The sequence below is a fragment of the Taurulus bubalis genome, assembly GCF_910589615.1.
Source record: "Taurulus bubalis genome assembly, chromosome: 2".
Lineage (NCBI taxonomy): Eukaryota > Metazoa > Chordata > Actinopteri > Perciformes > Cottidae > Taurulus > Taurulus bubalis.
In genome coordinates this window covers 7,312,754-7,337,239 of record NC_136590.1, presented here as the reverse complement: position 1 = coordinate 7,337,239, position 24,486 = coordinate 7,312,754, and the positions used below count along the sequence as shown (strand labels likewise).

At 43.5% G+C, this 24,486-nt stretch overlaps 3 protein-coding genes across 3 annotated transcripts; 1 reads left to right on the top strand and 2 right to left on the bottom strand.

The window, feature by feature from the left end:
• The first annotated feature begins 3,460 nt into the window (after positions 1-3,460).
• Positions 3,461-8,389, top strand: bicral (BICRA like chromatin remodeling complex associated protein). Its single transcript, XM_079236104.1, has 11 exons — positions 3,461-3,506; positions 3,801-3,849; positions 3,976-4,041; positions 4,306-5,583; positions 5,676-5,724; positions 5,810-5,850; positions 5,955-6,004; positions 6,122-6,267; positions 6,367-6,461; positions 6,554-6,656; positions 6,750-8,389. The coding sequence occupies exons 1-11, from the start codon at positions 3,466-3,468 to the stop codon at positions 7,244-7,246; spliced, it is 2,415 nt and encodes an 804-aa protein (XP_079092230.1). The 5' UTR covers positions 3,461-3,465; the 3' UTR covers positions 7,247-8,389.
• A 2,615-nt stretch (positions 8,390-11,004) lies between these two features.
• On the bottom strand, positions 11,005-14,078 carry LOC306753417 (uncharacterized protein; the record flags this gene model as incomplete). Its single annotated transcript, XM_079237284.1, has 5 exons — positions 13,941-14,078; positions 11,773-13,131; positions 11,415-11,525; positions 11,131-11,247; positions 11,005-11,033 (listed from the first exon to the last, which is right to left on the bottom strand). The coding sequence occupies exons 1-5, from the start codon at positions 13,948-13,950 to the stop codon at positions 11,005-11,007; spliced, it is 1,626 nt and encodes a 541-aa protein (XP_079093410.1). The 5' UTR covers positions 13,951-14,078.
• Positions 14,079-15,050: 972 nt separating this feature from the next.
• LOC306752211 (guanine nucleotide-binding protein subunit alpha-13-like) lies at positions 15,051-23,591 on the bottom strand. The gene is made up of 5 exons (XM_079235940.1): positions 23,294-23,591; positions 22,207-22,433; positions 18,886-18,936; positions 18,104-18,304; positions 15,051-17,325 (listed from the first exon to the last, which is right to left on the bottom strand). Exons 1-5 carry the CDS (start codon positions 23,574-23,576, stop codon positions 16,954-16,956), a joined length of 1,134 nt encoding a protein of 377 aa, XP_079092066.1. The 5' UTR covers positions 23,577-23,591; the 3' UTR covers positions 15,051-16,953.
• Positions 23,592-24,486: the final 895 nt, after the last annotated feature.

The following is a 24,486-nucleotide window of genomic DNA, read 5'->3' as shown; positions in this document are numbered from 1 at the left end:
AGGCTGAAGCAGGCTTGTGTATGTGCATGCATGACCAGGTACCAGCATATTTACATAAGTACTGAGCACAGCTTTAACTCTTTTGGATATAAAACGTCTGAGTGTGTCACAGCAGTCTTAGTTGTTATTGTGATTTTTTTTAATTACTTTGTGTTTTTTTACACATATTTTGTGTTTAGTGCAAGGCTATTTATCGATATATTTTGTAGTTTTATTTCTAATGTTTTTCTGGAAGTGTGTTATGTGTATTTTGTTTATTTTAAATCAAATAAAAACACACAAAAATATAATAAATAACTTTTTCTTTAATCCTTGACATGCATTTTTTATACAACTTGTTTACACCTGCAATTGTATTTATTACAGTATTACATAATCCCACATTTCATATTTGTTTATAACAGTGGTATTTATATACAGTGTGTGGTCGCATATCACTGGGAGAACAACATATATTAATATAATAAATAAAAATAGGCTAATGTGAGTGGGCTTTGTCAAATTTTCAAAACACAACAGCAAACTGAGCGTTGCATTCACTTTTATTTATATCCGAGTACAATATATGTGGATTAGTAGGTGACTAGGCAGCACTTATGGTAATATGGTCATACCTGAGCAACGTCAAGGTGTGGCATATATCAGAGGCCCGCCCTCTACCGTTGATAATGATTAGGTTCAATAACATTTATCTGCTATTCAATAGAGCAGATAAACATCTTATCATATATTGAATTAACATGAAAAATATGCGTCTAATAATTACTTGTCTTTGTTTTTTATAATTCCATTAATATTTAGCGACTCGGATGTCACCGTTGTGGACTGATGATTTGGGTTGCCTTGTTCTGTGCACTACCCCAACAACCCGTGCGGTGATGGCGAGGAAACCCCGTTGACAAGGCACTGCTTTTTCATGACGGTGAGTTTCCCTTTGAGTGTATTATAATTTTGTGATAAAAATTTCAAGGAAAAAACACACACAACCTCCTTCCTCCCTTCCTTCAGGGAGGGAAGAGAGTTTGAGCGGAGAGAAAAATCTATCCGAGACAGAACAGGGACAGTGAGAAAAAATATATGAGTGGGAGAGGGAGAAGGAGGAGGAGGAGAAGGAGGGGGGAGCAAATTAAAAGTTGCCAAATGGAGATATTGGGTTTCAAGAGGAGTGAGACAGGAGTAAAGGGTTTGCCTCTTTGAGTCGTCTTTATGTTGTGCTAATCGGGATAACTATGTATGGGCTCGGCACGGTTTTAGTCCTCTGGCATTTTCGCTGAATTCCACCCGACGTTTTCCAAAATAGGCGTCGTCGACATCGCGGCTAGCTAACCAGAACAGGCCGGTGTTTTTATCGCTAAAAAAAATAATTGCCGCGTACCGTCCAGGTTCGGCGAGCCACCCGACCAGAACACCGGGCTGCGACGCTATCTCTTCCGTCCCCCCGGCGCCGATTGAGACGCGTCGGTTTCGGCATATCGATACAAAATGTGACGTTTTTTCATGCTGGCAGATGGAGCCGCATAGAGAGGACAAATGAAAGCCTCCCCAACAAGAGAAAGAAAGATCACGTCAGCGACAGGCTGGACGACGGGCGTTTTTGTGCTGCTTGAATGCGATTATGATACCGTCGGTTCAGTCTATTTTGGGATGTAAAACGTCGGAGCTGTGCATTAGCTGGCTCACTAAACCAACGGCTGCACCGGGCGGCTCCAGTAGCGGGGCGACGGCGGGGACTAACTTTAGCTCTCTCTGCGTCGGAGGGCGGATTTCGGGGACCGAATTTGAGCTAGAAATTAAACAAACTGTTCAAATTTATCGGAAAGGTTGTCTGAATTTGGACAACTGCGATCACAAATGAGCGATCAATCTGCAAATCCAGTGTTTTGTTTTTTCCCCTGCTACTTAAAACGCCATTTTCTTTTCTCAGCTCTGTCGTCTTTTTTTTATTTTGTATCGAGCTAACGGTGGAATTTGTATTTAAATACGACGTGTTCAACTCGTAAACGTTGGTTTGGTGGCCGCTGGATTACTGCGAGGAAAGAATAATCGTATTTTACATAAACAGCTCGCATATGAAGCTTTTTTTTTGTGTGAAATAAAATGTAACCGTGTTAATCGTTTGGTTTTTGTTTGTTTGTTGGGCGACATTGCTTCCTCTCACATTTTTGTCGCATTGTTTCGACTCTTGCCGTACGAAAGAGCCTCACTGCCTTTGGTAGCATAATCATCCCATTTACGAGAAAAGGAAGCCCATTTAGTGTGGATATTGAAGAAGGAAAAAAAAGACAATATTCTGCAATAAAATGACCGTTTAGCATGTTTCCTGGTATATTTACATCATGGTGGCGTTAGCTCTGAAGCCCTGTCGTTCTTTGTTCGCCCTGAACCAAAGATGGAGGCTGAACGTGGCTCTGTTGTAACGACAGCCTATGGCAGGGTAACAGCCATTTTGTAGCATTGCAGCTGTAATGTGTTGCACTTACTCAGGAACACAGCCTACATTTCTCCATAACTTCATAAAAGTACAACATAGCATACGAACCAATGACCATTTATTTAAATGCTGGATTAATGGCTACAGGAATTTCTATAATAAATTATAAATTCCCTGTGTTCTCCACATTGCTCTAAACACAACAATTAAATTAAAATAGACAACATAACTGGACAGACATCCAAACACTCATTACCCCATTTCTCTGCTGGATCAAAATGAGTGAACGTGGGTTTTTTGTCCCCCTTTGTATAACGTAGAGCCAAGATAGCTGCATACCTTTGCTGGCTGACACAACATAAAGCCAACACCTCGTTCAATGTAGAAACTCAAACAACCGGGGCACAAACGGAGCAGGGTGGAGTTATTTACACTCTAATGGCCATTTTCAGTCTGTGTAGACAACCAATGTGTGACAGCAGAGGAGTCTAATGGGTGGGAGTTTGTGTGTCACAGACAAAAAAATCTGTAGGAGGGGATGAAGGCCATCCTGCCCTTCGCTTACATACAGATCTCCCACAGCACTGAATAGCATATCTGTCCCTCTCTTCCGCTCCACTCCCCCATTTCACACACCCATTTCTTTCTTTATCGCACATCTTAACACTACCACACTACTGCCTGTCACACTTTTAATTATGTAATACTTCTAAATGCAGTTTCTCACCCTGCAGCCCAGGAAACAAAGGGTGTTAAATGACTGAACCCATGCTTCCTGCTGGAAATCTGTGAGTGAGACGTCCTTCCTACTAAGCATTTATAATAATAATACATACTACATATGCTAAGCCTCTACAGCTCATATGCTGCTACTTTGGAATAAAAACAAGGGATTAATTGAGGTCTATTGTCATGAATAATGAAACTGCTAGTCAATGAACCATGCATATTTATACATGAATGACCTCATCTAAAATGCCCTCTCCTCACCTGCTGAATTCTTTCCCCCCACCACCAATACTCTTTCAGGTGTCATGGATGATGAGGATGATCGTCATCTTCTGGATATTTTAGGGTAAAAAGAAGAAAAAACACTCTATAAAACTGGCTTTACATTGTGGACATATCACTTTAATAATGCATGTACCTACATTTGTCCTCAACCAGCAACTCTGTGTGGCCCCGCATTTTGACATCCGTCCATACGTTTGTCTTGATAAATAGTTATGTCACCAGAGTTCCTCTTTGAAATCAAAGCCACGAGAATCTGCACGCTTTTTTTTTTTTTAAGTTAATTTTCCCCTTCACTAGAGATGTGGACCAGATAAGCTTCATGCTATGTTAAAATCGCTTCTGTACCCTTTTTCAGAGACGTGGATGCATTGAATGACTATCTCCATGGCAGCAACAGCAAGTCTGTGAGTGACTCTTTCAGAGTGTATTTACAGTCATGCCTTGCCAAGTTTGTCTGAATAGTGGCTTCACTTCAATGCATTAAGGATCGGCCGATCCTCTGTTCAACTCTTTATTTTGTTTTCCTGCAGATTGAGGAGGATGATGTGACAAATGCAGCTTTCGGGTCAGATGCATCCTTCTTTTCTAGCGACACGGTGAGCGTTTCTGTGATTACGTTGATCCAACGTCGCACTTCACTTTGTTTGGAGATAATCTATCCAACGCCAAGGAAAGCTCTTAGCGAACTGATGTTGGTTGTTACTTTGTGAAAGGACAAAAACGGTGAAGTACATGAGGAAAATGATATTCTAAATAGTTTAGGGAATAGTTTCTTCTTTTGTTGCTCAGGTCATACATATGCAGTTCACATGCAAACAGTTTCCCACTTCCTGCTCATTTCCTCTAAATGCCTCATTCAGGTTGGCTCAAACTCTTGCCTCAAGGATGGCTCTTCTACAATGGGTGGATTCGGCGACGATTCAACAGGGGCAGGCCTCCAGCTCTCCAGCAGCCTTTCATTTATCGAGGATGAATTGGGGTCTGGGGACTCCCCCGGAGGGGTGGATCTTGGGGGAGAGGACCAGCCCTTTGACATCCTACAGAAGTCTCTCATGGAGGCCGACATCACGGAGCAGACGTTGGCCCAGGAGGCCTTACTAGACTCCCAGCCCGCTCCCACCCTGGTGCAGGCTCCCGTCCCCTTCCCCTCCCAGCTGGTCTCTGGGGGTTATGGAGGGGGCGTGGGTGTGGTAACCACGGCGACAGCTGCGTTCCCCACGGGCCAGTTCCTGCAAGGGGTCTCCCAGCTGCCCAACGGCTCCGCCCAGCACATCCAGGTGTTGGGGTCCTTCGGGGCGGGTGCTGGTGTGATGACTCTGAGCAGCTTGGAGAGAACTCCTCAGCTTTTGCTGAGGCCGGGGGCGCCTGTGGCCACGGCGGGGGCCGCAGCAGGGGGGCAGGTGTTTGCGCCGACCCAAGGGCAGGTGGGCCAAATGGGCTTACCTTTCAAAAACATCCCCCTTCAAAACATCATCATCCAGAGAGGCCCCGGAGGGACCCAGACTCTCGTCAGACCTATCCAGCCTAAACCCCTCCAATCTGGGGCTCAGACTGTCTACAGCCTCGGCCTCCAGCCCACTCCCACCACCATGGCTAACGTAGCTAACGCTAACATGGCTTCTCCTGGGGGGCAATACACAGCCAATGGCTCTATTGTTGTGCAGCCCTCCCTGGAGCAGCAACAGGCGCAGGGCCAGACAAATATACCACCTGGACAGTTCTTGCTGCCCGGTTCGTTGGCGCTCACTCCGGCCAGCACCATCCACAACGGCCCCGCCGACCCCAACTCAAATGCCCTAATTACCAGTCAGAACACAGTGCAGCTCGTTGCAGGGCAGAACTTCAACGCACCGCCGGGAGGCCAGCTCATTTTGAATCAGGGAGTCGTCAGTCGGAGTCAGATTGGAGGGGCCGTAACTCAAACATGGACCGGAGTTTCCTGTGCGAGCCCCGCCCCCGTTCAGACATCGTGCGCTCCTGGCCGTCTGACTCTGGTTGGCCCGGGGACGACGGGGATCGGCGGTCAAGGCCAAGTGTCGGCTTGTCCCGTTCAGCGCCTCCTAGTGACTCAAACTCAGAATTGCACTTCTCTGTCCCCTTTAGCTGGTACTGTGACACAGGAGCAAGACTACAGACAGGTATAATCGCAAGTCCCTGGTGGCATTTAATTCGTAAGATCTTCCCTGAAAACTGTTATCCGACTGACATCGCTTTCATTTACATTTTTCAGAATTCTTCATCTCCTGCCCTCAACCAGGCACAGTTCAGCAACATATATGGTATTAATGGCTGATCATATTTTTGTCAATGTGTTTAAATGTAGTCTGCTGCACGAGGTTGACTTGTTTGTTTGATCTCTTTCAGCCATGACACCCATGACTCAAGATTCAAAGCTCAACTCTCAGGTAAATCACTTGTGTATGTGGTGTATATACAAGGTGGAATATGCTGATTGGGATGATATCGGTGGTAAAATGACAACTTTATTATGTACACTTTCTCTTTATAGGTCAGTGCTCAGAAGAGACCTGCCCTTCCGCCTCTTACAAGAGGAGAAATGTGAGTTTTTAAAAAAACTTTCTGAGTATTATTCCAATTTGTTGACGTATATGTCAAATGTGGTCTCGTGAGCTCATCATTCAGCCATTGAAGGAGCTTTTCCTGTCATCTCTATAGGATTTTACTACAGTTGAGGAAGGATCATGCTGGAGTAGAGACCCTAGATCAGCGTCGATTCAATTCTATCGACAATGCGCTGCAAAGACTCCTCCCGTACCACGTGTTCCAGGGGACGCCGCCCAGCCAGGAGGAGTTCTCACAGGGTACAGCCTCGGGCTTAATAGTTGGTTTTGCATGTATTTGCAGAGGTCAAAGTGTGTTTGCAGAATTAAAAACGTTTTTTCCCCTTCTTTTCGTGACAGTGGATGATGAATTTGAGGTAGTTGCAACTCAAGTGCTGATGAGGACCCACGTCATGGTGAACAAATACAGACGGCTCCTAATGGTGGAAGCTGAGGTAGGAACACACATGAGCAAATGCTTGAATACACAGGTGTTTTATGTTAAGACACGCACTGGAATAACAGGTTCCTTCTCCCTTCCCTGCAGCGTTCCAGTCCGTCATCAGAAATGGTTATGATTGACAGGACCTTCAACCAAGAGGAGCGCAGCAACCTGACACAAGACAAACGCATGATACTCGTGGATCCAGGTAAAAGAAGAAAAAAAAGCAAGAATAAGGCAAAAACAATTTCCCCACAGAGAGGTTTTATTTAACTCTTCCTCTCTTCTTCTGTTTTTACAGACACCTTCTTCGAAGACTTCTGTTGCGGGATGAAATCCAAACTTTCCCAGGATCCCGTCCCCTCTCCGTCATCGTCCAGCTGTAGCTGGAATCAGTCAGACAGAGGCTCTGCGGAGCCACCGCACAGGACAGACTCCCATCCCGGGTGTGGAGACCCGGGAGGGGGTGGCAATGTAGGACCGGGTGCAGCGGAAAGACTCCACCCTCCGCTCTTGGAAAACAAGAGCGTCCTGCAACTGAAGAGAACCCAGCAACACTACGGGCCCAGCAGCGGCAGCAACAACAGCAACAACAGCCTCCTCGCCGCCAACAGTTTCCCCCAAGGTAACCCCTCGCCCTTTGCAGCGACGGCGAGAGGACAGACGAACTACCAGGTGTCTCCCCACCCGTCCTCCCAGCCGATCCAGCCCGAGTTCCCCGCTCAGCTCACCTCCCCCCCCCACGGCGACACAGACTCTGCTCTAGAGGCGGCGGTCAACAGCATCTTGGAATGTTAAGACTGATATCATCCCTAGTTTTGACTTCTTTTGAGTGCGCGTGTGTACGTTTTGTTTTTTCAAACTCCCCGTTGTAATATTTTGTTGTATTCCCTGTGTGAAGAGAGGTTAACTCTTCTTTCAGGTCTATTATATTTGTGATACCATCTCCGGACCATGTAGCATGTATTTTGTTTGTTTTGGTGATTTTTCTTTAAATTTTTAGTATGAGTCAGAGACTCCTGGGGAATGCAGGCACTCAAGATTACCTATAAACATCCGGGAACGTATGCAATGCAATGCACTCACAGATGGACTAAGTTCTTGTTTTTGTTTACTTTAACAATATTTTAAAAGGGGAAGCATCTGCAATTTTAGTAGCTTGAAAATAGGAGTCCCTCTCTTCACAAAACGCACCATTAATATTTTGTGCCAGTTGATTTACCTATTTACCTATGCTGAAGAACAGGGACGAGGACGAGGAGGAACAAAATGACAAATCTGTGCCTAATTCTAGGTTTTTATTTTGAAGTGTTTACATGAAGAAGGTCATGAAGGAGGTCTATTCAAAAATATACATCGACTTAGTTCCTTCCTGCATGACAAACATGCACAATGCACACACACGCGCTTTAGTGCAACGTGTTACGTAGTTTCATGGTTCGAAGGCGGAGATTTCGTTTAAGGTTAACTCGGTAGAGACACATTCACAGAGACGAATTGCACTAAACGTCCTGTCGCTCTTTTCAGGAACTATATGAATACGTGGCTCTCGTTGACATCCAGTGTTCCCTCGGCTAAACGGAATGTGAATATTTGGAACACAACCAAAATCTATTCGCCTGCTTTCAGCTGCCTGCAACAAGGATAACCTCTTAATCACACTAGCAACCTGTCAAACTAGTCACATAGACATGTATAGTAGTGTTATTGTACTCAGCAATGCTTTTTTTCTTGTGCTCAAGTCACATTTTCTTTGGCATTTTTTCTTTTGTACCTTAAAGGTATGCAAGCCCCGACACAGACACAGGATTAAAACTCGATTTCAACCACTTTTCTTTAAAAAAAAAAAATCATTTCAGTGTGTTTGTGTCAAGGGGAGCTTAGTCCTCAGATTGAGGAAGTTATGTTACATTATGTTTTTTATTTAGAATTTTATTTAGAATTTTTTTTATAGAGATGACATTAAAAAAAATGACTGTTTTTTTGTTGGCTGTGATGTGTTCCCCCGGCTTTGTGAATGCGACAACATCGTTTAAATGATCCTGGAGGTTTATTGATTGACTGTACGTTGGTCTGCCTTCTGCATATTGATCATAACCAGATATCTATGCTTTGCTACCGTGACACGTCGATCAGTGTGCGTGTGTTAATCTGCACGCATCCACACTGCTCTACGACTGTTCCCATGTAGTCCTGTTGTTTGATCGCCAAACTTCTGACTTCATTCCTGAGAGTTCGCTCAGTCGCCCAGGATGTTTTTCTCCCTTTCCACCGTTTCTTTTCAAGCATTTCCCACATTTCTCTCTCTCTCTTCCCACTCAGCAGCGCAACCAAAACTCAAACTAGGAGAGAGTGTGGCCTCGTCCAGAATCGGCATCAGGTCTTTCGATCTGAGCCTTTGTGCTGGTGATAACAGCTCTGAAGCTTTTTCCTCTGAAGCAGTGCCCCTAAAGCTCCCGCTGTGTTCTGAAGAGTTTTTATTTAGTTTTAACAGCCCAAAACTTAACTTATTGTGATACTCTCATCATGATAACTAATTAATCCGACATATTGGACATGTCATTCTGTTCTTGATTGGGTATTTGTTCAAATCTACAGAAATCTGCACTTTGTTTTTTAGCAAGAAAGGGGCGTTTGTTTTTGCCAAAACAAACTTAGGACCAAAGCTTAGGATAAATGTGTGAAATGCTCTCAGGTTGATTCTGGACAGTGTCACCTTTCTCCTATAACCGTGTCTGTGAAATATGCTCGCCAATAGGCTCCAGGAGCAGACTGAAGGCCTTTTACATGGGGTGATAGAGAGCACGTCTTTACGTTTTTTTGAGTGCCAGTGGCCATCGCAGCCCGCCTGTATCTCCGTCTCAACCCATCTAGACCTCTTATATCTACCATTACACACTGAGGAAAACCTCTGACATGTAAGGGTCATGTGAGTTCTTTTATTTGCTCCTTCGAGTTGTTGCTGCAAGACGTTGTGCCTCTATAGCACTTAAATCCACAAGAAAGTTAGTTTAGGACTTGCCCAAAGTAGGGACATGTTCAGTGCTGGTGACGCGTTGTGTTGTCCGGATGCATATCAGTGTGTGCGGGCCTGGCAGGAACGTTCTGTGCTCTTTCTCCCCTGGTTTTCAGTTCAGAAATGGTTTTTTTCTGCCTCCATTTACACTCTTGATTTGTGTAGTTTGTTGTTTTGTACAAAAATGAAAAGTGAAACACAAAATATTTATAATTTTTGTATGCAGAAAAAAAAGAAGAATGTAAAAGAAGCAAGGAAATGGAAATTATTTTTTATTGTGTTGGTTTTGAATGCAGCATCAAGAAAACCGTTTCGAAAAAAAAAAAAAAATGTAATTTCTTCATTTGTAGCTAATGTGTGTTCACTACAGCGGCAAGGAGAGTCAACAATAAATTCATTTTGAATACGATAACAAAGTGGTCTAGTCCCAATGAGAACTCCTTCAACGGCCCTCCATTACTATTCTGCGAGTGTTCACTTACTGGCACCGACCGGACTAAGCATGCATAATAACATCATGTGACAGGGGAAACATTTGCAAAAGAAAAACAGATTTGAATCCCTCTGCTACACAGATACGATCTTTGGACGGATACTGAAGTTAAGGATATTTTGATTTTCATGTTCCTCTACATCTGGGCTGCCAGAGTAAAGATTTTAATCAAGTTTAAAATCTCTTGGTTCTCTTTAATCCTTCCATTGACCCCAGCACGAAATGCCTCTGCACAAAGGAGCTAAGAAAACTATGCAAAGCAAACGTTTCACTGCCCAGCCCATTTGGTTTTGGTAACACAACAGTGACACCTAGTGGAGCTCCAGGGAATTACTTAGTGGGCCACTGGTCATCCAATAAAAACTCATTTTTAGTCCTGTTGTAGTCCTTTTTCCCTTCTTAAACTGAAATAAGAGCCAAAGAAAAATAGGTTAATATCTTAGATAAACATAAATAAGTAAATAAAAAAGGTAATTTATACACGCCATGGTGCAGGCATCTCAGATGTCGTATATCAGAACAACTCCTCCAGTTGTTCAAGGAATAGTTCAACATTTTGGGAAATTTGCTTATTCACTTTCTGGTGAGAAGTTAAATAGGATGATAGATACCATACTCCCATATCTGTCCACAATATAAAGCTACAGGCTAGCTTAGCATAAAGATGGGAAACAGCTATTCTAAAAGCCTACGTGTTTTTTTTAATGGAATAAACATATAAGTTGCTTTAAAAAAGTGCTGGTAGATGAATTATTTTATGATTTAACAGAACAAGGCTAGCTTTTTCCTCCTGTTTCCCATCTTTATGCTAAGCTTAGCTAACCAGCAGCTAGCTGTAGCTTCATATTAAGGTTGTAAGAAAAGTGGGCCGACGGGGAGAGTGACCACCAAGTGTCAACGTCTCAAAAATAAATCCTGCGTAGCTGTTTGGATTCATTGTCGATGGTACGAGCAGAACAGATGCCTTTAAGTCCTGAAGCCTCCCTCTGTCACAGCTGCTGTTTCCTCACACAGAGTCACGCTTGTCCGAAACATCTTCCCTCGACATTAGTGGTGCTTTCTCCAGCGATCACGCTCTGGGAAAAAAAAAAAAAAACACAGACATGCTGAGTTATCTCTGAATCTCGGTAGCTCAGGCCGTAGAGCACAAATGAGGGTGATCCACACACTTACTTATATGAGGGTAATTCCAGATGTAGCCGAGCACACAGTATCCCGCTAACAACATGCCCAGTCCACCTGCACCACCTTTCTTCACATCAATATACTTCTTGTAATACCACTGCCAGCCTGACCGAAGCACGGAAGATGAGAGGGAAGATATACACGTTAAACTTCATACATTACTAAATGAGAAGAAGGAGCAGCCGGTTAGCTTACACAAACGTCGGGCCTCGCGGTGGGTTTTCTGAATTACACATATTTGTATGCGTGTTTGAGATGAGCGTGTTGTTCACCTCTCTGCACCATTCCCACCACCTCTCTTGGGTGGCTGGGGGTTTTGAAGGCCAGCCACTCGGGCAGCTCCCTCAGTCTCACCTGTCCAAGACTCCGCTGTGTCAGAGCACCTGCACATGATTCACACCCATGAAGAAACAGAGCACTGGCAAATACACGTCTTAAACCCCTACAGAAGCCTTTCGTTCTTAAAAACACAATAACGCGAACAAGAACTTTGGCTAAATAAAGCAAAGTTACACTGAAATCAAAGAATAATTAAACAGGAATAAGAATCTCTCCAGTTTTTGAAAGGACACAATTTCAGTCTGTACAAAGAAAGGTTTTGAGGTCTGATACCCACGTTCAAATACTGACCTGTAGTTCCTTTATCAGCAGTGTTTAGTTGTCTGGCCTCGAGCTGCGACTTCCACCCATCACCAGCTCTCAGTGTCTCCACCCTCGCTCCCGGCAGAGGGCTGGAGAACGCTGTGCGCGATGGTGATATCGTGAGGACTCCTGTCGCCTTCAGCCCCTCGTTCGTGCCGATGGGACGTAGAGGAGGCGTGGCTTTGCTCACCTGAGACGATAGCTGGCCAGGGAGGAGCGGAGCTGCCGGGGAGGTTAGTTCGAGCTGATGCCAGGGGATTAGAGACACTTCTTTGGACATCAAACTTTTTCCTGTGACTGATTGTAGCTCTGCGTGTTGTGAACTGGTGCAGGGCAGCTGGTCTGGCACAGTTTTAGTTGGTACCAAGCCCCCCGTTGGGAGTGGAACTGGACTGATTTTGCTGCTTAGAGCGTTGGCGCTTTCAATCTGGCTCAGGACGCTCGGCCTGCCGGACTGACGAGTGGCGTGAGCTCGGCCTAACGTGGCTTTAACATCCTGGAGGGTAATCCTGGCCTGGCGCACGCTTCCTGATGTCAAGAACATCTTATTCACGGATAAATCCTCAATTTCCCCGTCGTCCTCCGCCCAGAAGTTGTCCCTAACGTGGGCTTGAGCACTACTTTCATGGACTTGGGAGTCCAGAGAGCGAGAGGTATCTTCGGTTGTGGGAAGCGATTGCGCGGCCTTCTTCGTCCTTGACGCCTTCTTTTTAGAAGCATCTTTGTGTTTGGTGTCCGCGGCGAGAAAGGCAGGCAGGGCGTCATCTTTTACCGAGTCTAGATCAGTTTTGGTCTCCGTCTCAGCTGTGGCTCCGGACCTTAGAGGATCTGCCACAAATGGAGCCGAACCTGAAGGCGGGTCGTTTGAGGCAGATCCAGTTCCCGCCAGCGATCCCTTAGGAACCTGTTCGGACTTTGCAGCTTCTATCAAAGCACGGAGACTCTTCTTTTTGGGCTTCGGGATGGTGGGAGACAGAGGTAGCGATGGGGCAGAGGTGAGGGAATTGGTGATCGAGGATGGCACGTTGGCGGTCTTGATTTGTTCGGACAGCTTCTGTTTCCTCTTCTTAGTCGACGATGGAAGTGATGCAGAATCTAGCGACGACGACTGTACTGATGATACCACAGACTTCTTCTTCGATTGTGGACTTAACGTCGCCGACAATATCTGCGTGGACTTTGCTGCTGGTTCGCACAAGGCTGCGACCAGCTGAGGAGACGGTGACGTCTGAGTCGCCGTGGCATCCGGTTTTGTTGGAGGTGTTTTGGAGCTTGTTGCTGCTGCCTTGCAATGTGGCAGGTGACTCTTCAACCTTTTGTACGTTTTCCCACAGAATGGGCACACCTCTGTGGGGGGAGACGGTGACAGAGTGTTTGGTCAGAACAAGTGCAGTGGCAGAGTTTTGACGTGGTCGACATTTACAGTTATTTACGTCAACGATTAATCAATTGCTTTTAGCCATAAAAGGTTATAAAATGCCAATTGTGATGTATTCAAATGACCTAAAAAATATTCACTTTACTATTTTACACGACACAGAAAAACACCCAAACTGCACATTTTGAGAAACTGGAAACAGAAAAAGGTTATCTTTTGCTTAAAAAACGACTGAAATAATAATTAAATTATCAACATAGTAGTTAGTTAGACCGCAATTAAAAATCCTGCATTAAAATGTTTTGCATACAAATATTAATGTACTTATTTTGCAGTATATATCTTTGTCCATAACACATGATAATATATTTGTCGATAAGTACAATATGTCCCCTCTGGATTGCAATGGAGTAGATGTGTAAAGTAGCAGAAAATGGAGTACTTCAAAATTGTACTTTAGTGCAGTACTTGAGTTGATGTACTTCTTTACTTTCCACCATTGTTTTCAGCTCTGAATATTATAAGCTAAACTTGTTATACTGTAAAATAATACTAAATATCGACCTATAGCTGATTACGTGTTACTTTATGGGCTGACCTTGTCAGTGAAGGTAAATAACTTACAGTAGAGTCCACTCTACTTAAGATTATACTGTATTTCATCACTGTACAGTAAGTCCCAATACTAATAGCAAAGCAAACGCATGTACAATCACCTGTGGTTCGGGCACGTGGTGTCGCTCGTGAAGGACAAATAGACATTTATAGGGACACTTACCAGAGCTCATGTTTGCACGCGTCTGTAAAAACAGTCAATGAGGTTGAAGCATGTTCCTAAAAGTAGGAAAAAGAAAAGTTGTATCAGCGGCAAACAAAAACGTAAAGTGACATACATTATCGCATTAACGCACAGGAGTTTCAACTTTTACGACAGGTTCACATGGGTCGTAACCATGGTTGTTTTGAAGTAACTGTTGCTGTTAAAGGACCCCTTAGGTAGTGCGCCAGAAGCCTGAACAAATATCGCAAAATTAGCCTTTAAGTATTGTTGTATAGTTTAGCAACGGACTTCAACACTGTAATTATAAGAGCTGGTGCTATAACGGGACTGTCGCTACAATGTGACAGTTACTTGTATACATGTTTCATCGCGTAGTGATCGGTTCAGTGGGTGTGGTGCGTCGACGAAATAGAGATGAATCGCTCCTGCCTACTTCCGGCTTCGCGTAAATCCTTGAGCCAAGCTTTATTTTTATCGGTCAAAATTCTTACTAAAGCCTTTGAAATTTTTGGTGTAATATTTGGTGATATAGTGGTGTAATATTTATAACATAAGCTAAAAACAAGTACGTTTTATTTGACTTTTTTTTTTTTTTTAACCTTTCAGCCACAGATCCAAACATTCCTCTGCAAATGGCGTTGCTCAGTATTCATGTTAAGTAGGCCAGGACAAATGCTGGACTTTGAACCTTTACAGGAGTTCTCCAAGATTAAAAGAACAATTTTAGAATACATACGGTTGTATGTACAATACAAAGAAAATAGTTTTATTGAATTAAAGAAGCAGATGTTAAGAGAGGATCTAAATCATGACAGGCAATACAAAAAAGTCACCTCACCATATATATGACTGTCAATTGATATTATAAAATGTGTCCAAAGAATGTTTCGTTTAAGTGTACTTTGAATGTAGAAATACAAAAAAAAAAGTTAATTTTGTAACGTCTTTCTTTTTGTTGGGCCAATGTTAATCACAAAGAGGAATAAACAAACTTAACAAGATGTAAAAATCAAGAAAAAGCAGCCTACTTTCATTAGAAAAGTGTATTTTATTGATAGGGTTAGAGTGGCATGAGACTTGGCACAGGAATGAATTTCAAGAAGGTGATGAAAAAAAAAAAGACATCCTAATAAAAAAAAAAAAAGGTAATCTTCATTGGAAAAGCAGTAATTTGAAACGCATTCAGAATGGGAACAAATAATCCATTTCTACAACCATTTACATATACAGAGATACACCTGAATGTTATTTACATGGCAACAGATCACAGTATGTACAAAGCCAGAACTAGAAGCAAATTGACGCTCACAGGAGCTTTAATTTGGGAGAAGAAAAAAAATATAGAGAATGTCGATGTGAACAGTCCCAAGAGAGCATTGGGTGATTTGGCATAGAAACAGATTCAAACAGTGCCTGGAAATTGTCCTCTAAAAAAGATTGCCCCCCTACAGAATACAGTCGCTGACAAAAGTATTTAACGCTTTTTTTTCTACTTTTCCCCCCCCCCTTCAAGAAATTCCTTATGCTTTTTTTTGTTTAAAAAAAAAAGGGAACTCCTAAATAGGTCAAGTTGGCGTATAAAACAAGCAAACCGTCAAGGTTTTTTTTCAGAGACGCCTGGAGTCACAACTCACAATGTTGGTTACAGTACATTCAGACAATCTAGAGCAAATCTCTCTACATCTACTAACAGACATTCATCATTTCGGCAAACAGGGGAGGTCTGTCCCTTTACAAGGCATCTAATCAGAGATGGAAACAAAGAGAGAGAGGGGGGGATTCTGGGTCACCGTTCAGGGGTCAACGCCAGGAGGATACAGTACCAAACACCACCCAGCTGACTGTACTGAGGCCTGGCTGAGTCTCACCGCTCTGCCGCCCAGACGAAGATTACATTATTCAGTTAGATCAGCACTAACGCTGGTTTTAAATTTCAACCCTGAGAAAACAGTGGACTGCATGTTCACTTGCTGGCACAACTGCCTAATGCGCCATTTAAGGAAATTTTGTCCTAAAAGAAAAACTAAAAACATAAAGGACAACTTGCATGGGAACTTGCATCTTCGTTATCTGTTGAAGGCAACTAATAATGGCTTTAATTCTATAGAGGCAACAGGCACAAATGCAGGATTTAAACAGTGATTAGGTCTACATAAGACATTATAATGGAAAGGCATCGTAGATTCAGTCTTGTGGTTTTGCCCTTTTCTTGCATATTTTTTTCCCCCAGACAAGGTGGCCAGTGCTGGAGCCATTTCCTACTTAAAATATTGAACTTTACGAACGCATTTTTTCCTCGCTATCAACGAACGGGTCCTCGTCCTGGCACACGTGCCTCTGGGCCGGCACTTTGGACCAAATAGGCGACGGACTGGAACGAGGAGAGGGAGGGACGGTGCTGCGACAACAAAACAATTGTGCAGTCTCCAGATCATCAGCAAGATGGCAAACCTTCGACAAACTACAGGGGCTTAGAATCCACGTTCGCGAAGCAGCACTGGAGGGTGCAACGGGAAAAAAAAGGGAGGGATTTTGGATTGGAAGAATTCAGTGCTTTGGACACAAACTGGCAAATCAGCATGGGCGCTGCCGATTCTGGTGCGTTTTGACCCTCCGACTCTTTTGCTTACATGTTGTCGAGACGTTGTCGCTCCTGCATCTGTTGCTTGGCAAGTTGTGTATCTGGTTTAGAGACCATGTGCCCGGGTTTGTAAAAAAGTTTCGCAGGTTTCCGTAAGACAGGCGCTGGCGTCAGCGCTCAGGCCCAGAGGAGAGAGTCTCGAGACTGTGACCACAGACAGTCTGCCAAAGCCACACAGACTCGTTTCCCTACCAAACCCTTAACTAACAAGGTTGACTCTTCAAAAAGGAGGTGGGTAAAAACTAATATAAAAACGGCTAGAGAAGAATGCTGACGTCTAACGGATTCTGGTCTCTCCGTAGTCCTCGTCGGGAGCGAGGGGGTGGTCTGTCCCTGTTCGGGTCCTCTACTTCCACAGGTTGACAAGGGTCATTGGAGCATGAGCTGTTTGAGGTTGTCGTGGAGGATGGTGTCCTTGACGTCCCGGAACACCAGCCTGATGTTCTCCGTGTTGATGGCCGTGGTGAAGTGGTGGTACAGGGGCTTCTGGGTGGCGTCGCGCCTCTTGGCCCGGAAGCACTCCACCATGAACGCCTGGATGTCCGGCAGGTTGTAGTCCTGCCCGGTGTACTCGGGAAAGTAGTCCTTGAGCGGAACGCTCTTCACCTTCTCCTCCAGCAGGTCTGTCTTGTTGAGGAAGAGGATGATCGAAACGTTGACGAAGACGCGGTTGTTGACGATGGTCTCGAAGATGTTGAGCGACTCGCGCAGCCGGTTGGTCTGCCGGTCCTCCATCAGCACCTGGGAAAGACAGCAGAACAGCGAGTACAATTACTACCTCCAGTACTAGAACCAGTCTTTATCGAACGAGATGTAATTAACAGTAGTAATAAAAAAAGAAAAATTGGGGCAGGTAAAAATGAAATGTCCGAGCAAATAGCGCCACTTAGTCCCGTCTGATCTGTCAAATCTAAATGTGATCTATGTTGTTGCCAAAGCAATAGAAACCAATCCCATTGGCGTCTTTATTGTGAAACCACATGCATGTCAAACATGGGGTCGCTCAAAGTGCACAAGGTTCGTCCTGGAGCCAAAATAATGATCGATTTTATCACAGGCAATTGAGGTAATTTAGATTCAGTGTCGTCATTACATCGTTTGCAAACCAGAGATCAGTGGCAAGTCCCCACCCAATTATATATAATTTTCCTGCTCATTAAATAGCTTGGTCATAATGATGTAATGACCAAAATTGAGGAAATCTATCAAATGATGTAGATCAAGTTAAATATTTACATTTAAATGCAATATGAAAGTTGCAAAAACATTCAAACTGAGGTATGCATTACACCTTTTTTTTTTTTTTTTTTTAAATATGGCATCATAGAGCACAACCGCCATAAACTAATTAAGTTATATTTGAGGCAAACAGAACGAATAACAACAGAATGAGAGAGAGGACTTATCAAAAAGTCACCAAACATAATCTGCTAGAGCAAACTGATTAACGTGCCACTTTATCAGGCTATCGCAGCTTTGTGTACGGAAGGAAACGAGGAGGCCGGCGGCGCGTTCTCACCTGGTCGTATTCGGAGGAGGAGACGAGGAAGAGGATGGAGGTGACCGAGTCGAAGCACTCGAACCAGCGCCTCCGCTCCGACCGCTGCCCTCCCACGTCCACCATCTTGAAGGGAACGTTCTTGATCTCAAAGTCGTACTCGTGGATGCCCTTGGTGGGTTTGCGGGCCAGCAGGATGTCCTGCTGAGTGGGGACGTATTCCTGGAGGGGGAGACGGGAGAAAACTCAGGGAAGGAATATCGAACGGGCAGAAGACAAATTGAGCTTGTAGACGAAGAAGAAAAACGACATGCCAACATAAATATACAACAGCTGGAAGTTGAGAAAATTGGTTTTGCATTGAAATTAATGGGAGATCCGTCTTTACCAAAGCATTCCCTCAGGTCCTCCTTTTTTGTGCAAACTATATTTATACTATAAAAAAGGTGGATATTGGGTCAAGACACTCATTAATATAGTTAAAATGTTGTTCCAATCCAATATGGGGCAATATTTAATTATCAAACATTATTTAGACTTTCTATCGAGGTTAAGGAAATGCTTAGTGTATAAATAATGAATGACAACATTGTTTTAATAATGATATAACATATGTCTTTAGAAAAAGATTGCTTTTTAAGACTTCTTTTTGTGGAAACTGAATTCAATATTTTCGAAGCCTTTTCTCAGCTAATCGGAGCATCTTCGTCAGCGAACCCTAAAGCGGTCTAGACGTGCTGCAATATCAACTATAACATGAACACGTCTGATTATAACAATCGGTGCAGGCAGAAACAACTTACCGGCTCGCCGAGCTTATCCAGATTATCCAAGAAATACTTCACTGACTCACCCTGCGACAGGACAGAGGAGGAATGTCTGTTAATTCTACACAATTTATTCAGATTCAGTCATTTTAGTCATGAACAGCAACGTCTGCATGCAATGCTTGTTTACTATCGGCAAGCATTGAAGTCAACAGAACACACACACACACACACACACACACACACACTTTGTTTTCCCTTCCAAAGCAGTGTGTGTGTCTGAGTAGCTGAAGCAGGATGCAAAGTAGTTGATATTGCAGAAGACAGGTGTTTAGAAGTACGTCTTTGATGTATACAGAAGTGTGGCTAGCACAGTGTGTGTGTGTGTGTGTGTGTGTGTGTGTGTGTGTGTGTGTGTGTGTGTGTGGGTGTTTTTTTCCTAGACCATACTGGCGCTCTTCATGCACAATTAGAGCAAGTCCGGACATGAGGCTGTCAAGAATGAGATGCATTCCTTTATCTGTGTGTGCGTCCTGTACTCAACATAAACCAAAAACTGCAGAACAGATTCCCCTCTGACCACAAAGTGTCTCCACTCCAACACAGCCCACCTCTTCTTGTTTGTTTGTTTGTTTGGCAAGTATTTTTGCATTAGTGACACAGTAAACAAACACCCTTTGCTAAAAAGTTAAAATGTAATCAGCCGTGGTTTGGGCAGTGTTTCTGAATGTCAATTCCCCCCCACTGTTAGCTTCTGTTCTCCCCTTTTGATCTTTTCAAAAACTAACCTGACCTGAAAATCCTGTGTGTGTGTGTGTGTGTTTGTATATATGTGTGCGTGTGTGCGCACGTGGAAAGTGTGAGCGAGGCTAAGATTACCCAAGGGAGGAGTAGAGCTTTGCTACAGCCAAAAGAAAGGAGAGCTACCTTTCTGTGAAGCTATTTTTTTTATTCTGGCCACATTCTCTGGCAACATCGAATCTGTGAAGCTCCGGCGGTTTTAAAATTGTCAAAAAGCCGTCGAAGAGACGAGTAGAGCCTCTGAGCTCTATCAGTTCATTATAAAAGCGTGACGTTTATAAACACGAGTGCAAAAGTGAAACGTAGGATTACATGACGAATGTCAGTGTGTCATTTCAACTGTAGACTCTGGGCGCTTCGTGTTGAGGCCGATCCGTCGCATGAGGATGTGTTGCTACGATGAATAAAAAAGTGAAACTAGAAAGTCTTTATGGTGTGATTTTCGAGATGAGCTGTGTGAACCTTGTACGACGCGCAGCGAGAGGATCCATGGGTGGTTTCAGCCTGTCGCATATGTTTTTAATGATAATTAACCAGAGAGCCTGAGGGCGCGTCTGATTTGTGATGCAAATACTTAGAACAAACAAAAACCAGCATGGTGGAAACACAATGGGTTGTATCTGCCGGCGGAAAAACAAATTAGTCTTCGCAAACAAGAGCAACTGAAAACCTCTTCAGCTGCTCCTTCTGGGTTTTACCCTTTGTGTTACTGTCTGAATGGGAGAAGAAAAGCATACGTCACAATATTTATGACCAAATGCGTCGAAATCGATACTGTGACGATATCATAGACTATGGTTGCTTTACCTAAATATTTAGATAGTGAGATTTTTGATAAATAAACATCAGTAATGTGGATATAATGCGTCTGTTAAATTCAGAATCACTTTACTGTAACGCAGCATTAAAAACCAGGAAAAGACTATCATATTACGATGTCCATAATCTAAGATGATATCTAGTTTCGTATCGCAATAGTAATATAACGTTGTTTATATTGCAGAGCCCTGAGGTGTTTTTATTCACAATCAAGAACTTACGTATACGGCACAAAAGGCTGCAGCTAGTAATCATTTTCTATCAGTAATTAACCTGCTGACTTCTTTTTGAGGTTAATCATTCAAAATAACAAACGATAACCAATAGTTCGACAGATTACGTGTTTGTGGATTGACGTTCCTGCCCAACGGTAATCTGTACGTGTCCCGTGTGTTATTCACACACAGAATAAGGAATACGGAATTAAAAAAAATAAATATGCCAACTTGTAAAAGTATAATCGTTAAAGAATATGTATTCAATCATTTCTGATCGACAGATACAACATATAAATATCACTTTTTTTGTCCAAAAATCGAAGATGTTTATGTGTAACGATATAAAAACACAGCAAAGCCGGCCAGGTATTTTAAATGTATAAAACAAATACAAATTAACTGATAGATTTTAATCCATGGACTAATTTAAAGCTTTTCTGCACCAATATAAAGTATGAGCAACATCCCTGATGAGATTTCGAAAGAACAATACATTTAAATTGATCAAACATTGCATACGATTTTTATGAAACAAATGACAATTATTAACGTTTTGAGTTTCGTATCGTTGACAAAACAAGACATTTGAAGGGGAAGAGGCGCCTTTTTTCCCTCATGTTTTAAACACACCAAAATAAAAAACTCTCATAGTTAGTCGCAGCCTCGCATGCACACAGAACGTGTGCGTGAATGCGTCCTTGTGGAACTAGAGGTGTGACCCTCTTGCTGTTTGTGCACCAATAACGCTGAGTGGGAGAGTTGGAGCTCTGTTTTAAGCATAAAGCCGGTTAACTACAGATCAACATTCCAGCTCTGATCACTCTTATTCCCCGTTCTGTCTGCACAACCAGCTAACACTAACAAGCCGTATGTGTGTGTGTGTGTGTGTGTGTGTGTGTGTGTGACATAAAACAAAACGCCATTGAGAACGGTTCAGCCTTATGTAACCGAGAGGGAAATGTAAATGTTCTGCTTGTGTGTCTCATTACCCGTTACTCTCCCCTGGACAATGTAGAAAGTTCATCACATGACCAGGACAGAAAATTAAACAAATGTAGTTGTTTGTTAAATCGCAGCAGGTTGTGAAAGTGACACCAGGCGAAATGAGAGCACAGGAAGGTCCCGGTAAGGACACGGCGGACGTACTGGCGACCGCAGCTGTTTTTCTGGGGTAAAATGTCAAGTGTGTTAAAAAAAACACGCACACTGACAGCCAAGACATAAGGAGCGGGGCGAGGTGTAAACAGGAAGCTGAGTCAATCACATGTCTGACCGCTCAGAGAGAGAGAGAGAGAGACGGAGAATCACAGTGAGGAGAGGAAAGGAGGATGAATTTAGAAGAAACCCTGTTTCACTTTCTGTTTCCACTGCCATTTCCCCTGCCTCTCTCTCAGTGGGACTTTTCTAAAAAAGCCCAGAAAGCTCTTCCTGGATTTGGTTGAAAGAGAGTGGCGTGACAAAAAAAAAAAAAAACTGGGCCACCAGTGTCGACGCGAGGGTGCGCAGTCAGTCTACGTACCAGCTGAAACTCCCTGCGGCGGTCGTATGCATTCTGTATGCCCGAGTCGTCCCACAGAGCTCTGATGGCGGGCAGGTACCGCAGGAAGACGGACGTCTCCAGCCGCCCGCTGGCCATCCTAGCCGACCGGGTGTCGATCGCCATCAGGCTGTCCCCGTGCCTCTGGTTGTCCGGGTCGCCCCACGGGATGTGTAGCTTCTCCCGGGCATCAACCAACACGCGGACACCTGGAGAGGAAGTGAAGACACCTCAATTAAGAGACAGAGAGAGAGACCCCTCTGGAAGAAGTATGATGAAACATCTACAGCAAGCCGTATGAGAGTGAAACCTAAATTGGAAGAGAGACTGGAAGAGCAGGTGAACTGCTTGGCGACCACAAATAACAGGTGTCCTCACAAACCTGTTTGATCTGACAAGACGGATGAATGAGTTGACGTAAAAACACATTTAAAAAAAAAAAGGTATCACGACCCCCACGATAAACATAAACCTACATCACAAATATACATACTGATGTTTCCAACGATTTACATTAATATATTCTGTAATATTAATAATTGAGGGGGTGAACACAAGTCACATGATCATATGGTGCAACTAAATACATCTCTGAGGCTTATAATAATAATATAACTTTTTTTTTTGTCAGAGGTATTCATTTAACTGCATTTAACTTCTTTCGTTTACACTAAATCCCATAGTGTTTTAGGTCGTCAAAGTTATTCAGAGTACTCCCTGTACATACAAAGAGTGGAAAAACAGGAACACCTTACAGCACACACACACAGTGGTGGGTTTACCCTCCATTAGCTGCGTCCCTGTGTTAGTTGTTGAGCAACAAAACTCGCCGATGACTACTAGAAACCGATGGCGCGCGTGTGGCCACGATTAAAAAAATAAAACGTTGAATATTCAACCGCCAAACGGCTACAACCGTTTAAAAAGTGGATATTTCAGTTGGAACACGGTTTCGCATGGGTGTGCCGACAGCAGTAGACTGTTTATGTGTCCACTCGCGGAACAGATGTTGGAAACTAGTCCCCATCCATTTTAAGCGCCCTTTTTCGTATCGGCGAGGGCTTTTTACCTTTGATAACGTTGCTGTAGATCGTGGCTCTGAAGTCCTCTCGGGCTTGCTGGTCGAAGTCCTGGCCGTGGATGATCCGCATTTGTTTGAGGAAAGTCGACTTGCCGCTCTCGCCCGCGCCGAGCAGCAGGATCTTCACCAGCCGCTTCACGTACGTTTTCTCCCGGGAGAGACATCGGTCGATCTCCTTGGACTTTCGGAGCTGTTCCACCTCTCCGCTGTTCAGCAGGCAGACGGGCAGACAAACTTTTAACATGGACCTGGTCGGCAGGAAATCCGCCATGTTCGCACAAACTTCATCGATGCTAATTTGATGCGCGTTCGCGGGGCGCAGGCACGCGACCAAGCCCCTTCCCTAAACTCAGGAAGTAGTGCTGCTGACTGTTTACCATCAGTTTTAGGTCACCTTATGCATTGGTTTTTTTTACGTTTTTGACTCACACAAACATGGCGCATATTTTAACGCACATAAATATAACATTTGAGGTTCTTGTAGAAATATGTCGGATGAAGTATGCAGGTGATTATCAGTCTTAACGAGGCTATCACACAATTTGTCATTAACACCTGAAGTTGTATGGACACGTGGAACTAAATTTAAACATTCAGCTGACAAAATAATCTATTTATTTTATATCTTTGTAAAACGCAAGACTTGGCTGGTGTCTGTACTGATGGTAACCTGTCGCCATCTGCTGGTTTAGTTTGGTAACTGCATAACTGCTAGAAAAGGACGCGCTCTGATTGGTTGATTCCCGTCTTTCTTTAGGCATGCTGCCTTTAAATACAGTTGGAAATATGATATGTATATTTGAACGCACTTCAAAAGGGTTAATACAATTGGAAATATAGTTGGGAAACCCCTCGATTTTCTATGAGTAGACCTTGTTCTGAGCTTTTATGGGATTATGGGAATTTATGAGGTGACTGTCACAGAGCATTCGTCAAAATCCGTTGAAAAAAAGTGTGACACTTTGATTATTTTTGACTTGTCTTATAATTTTATACCATCTACTGTTATTTCGCAACGGCCTAGTTGTCTTTTTTAAATAAGTACTCAAATTCTCCTTGAACTAATTTAACTGAGTTTAACTTAAATGAGAACGTAACAAAACAACTCCAATTTCCCACCTTCGAGCAGAAGCTTATGGGGAACACTTGAAGGCGTCATCAGTGTCTATCTTTGCACTTTC

What these genes read in the sequence shown, in the direction of transcription:
- bicral (XM_079236104.1), top strand. Translation starts at nt 3,466, where the DNA reads ATGGATGATGAGGATGATCGTCATCTTCTGGATATTTTAGG. An exon ending in TCCTAATGGTGGAAGCTGAG is followed by an intron (nt 6,462 to 6,553) that starts GTAGGAACACAC and finishes CCTTCCCTGCAG; the next exon opens with CGTTCCAGTCCGTCATCAGA. An exon ending in CATGATACTCGTGGATCCAG is followed by an intron (nt 6,657 to 6,749) that starts GTAAAAGAAGAA and finishes CTGTTTTTACAG; the next exon opens with ACACCTTCTTCGAAGACTTC.
- LOC306752211 (XM_079235940.1), bottom strand. Translation starts at nt 23,576, where the DNA reads ATGGCGGATTTCCTGCCGACCAGGTCCATGTTAAAAGTTTGTCTGCCC. An exon ending in TGGATAAGCTCGGCGAGCCG is followed by an intron (nt 18,305 to 18,885) that starts GTAAGTTGTTTC and finishes CTCCCCCTCCAG; the next exon opens with GAATACGTCCCCACTCAGCA. An exon ending in CCTCCTCCGAATACGACCAG is followed by an intron (nt 17,326 to 18,103) that starts GTGAGAACGCGC and finishes TGTCTTTCCCAG; the next exon opens with GTGCTGATGGAGGACCGGCA.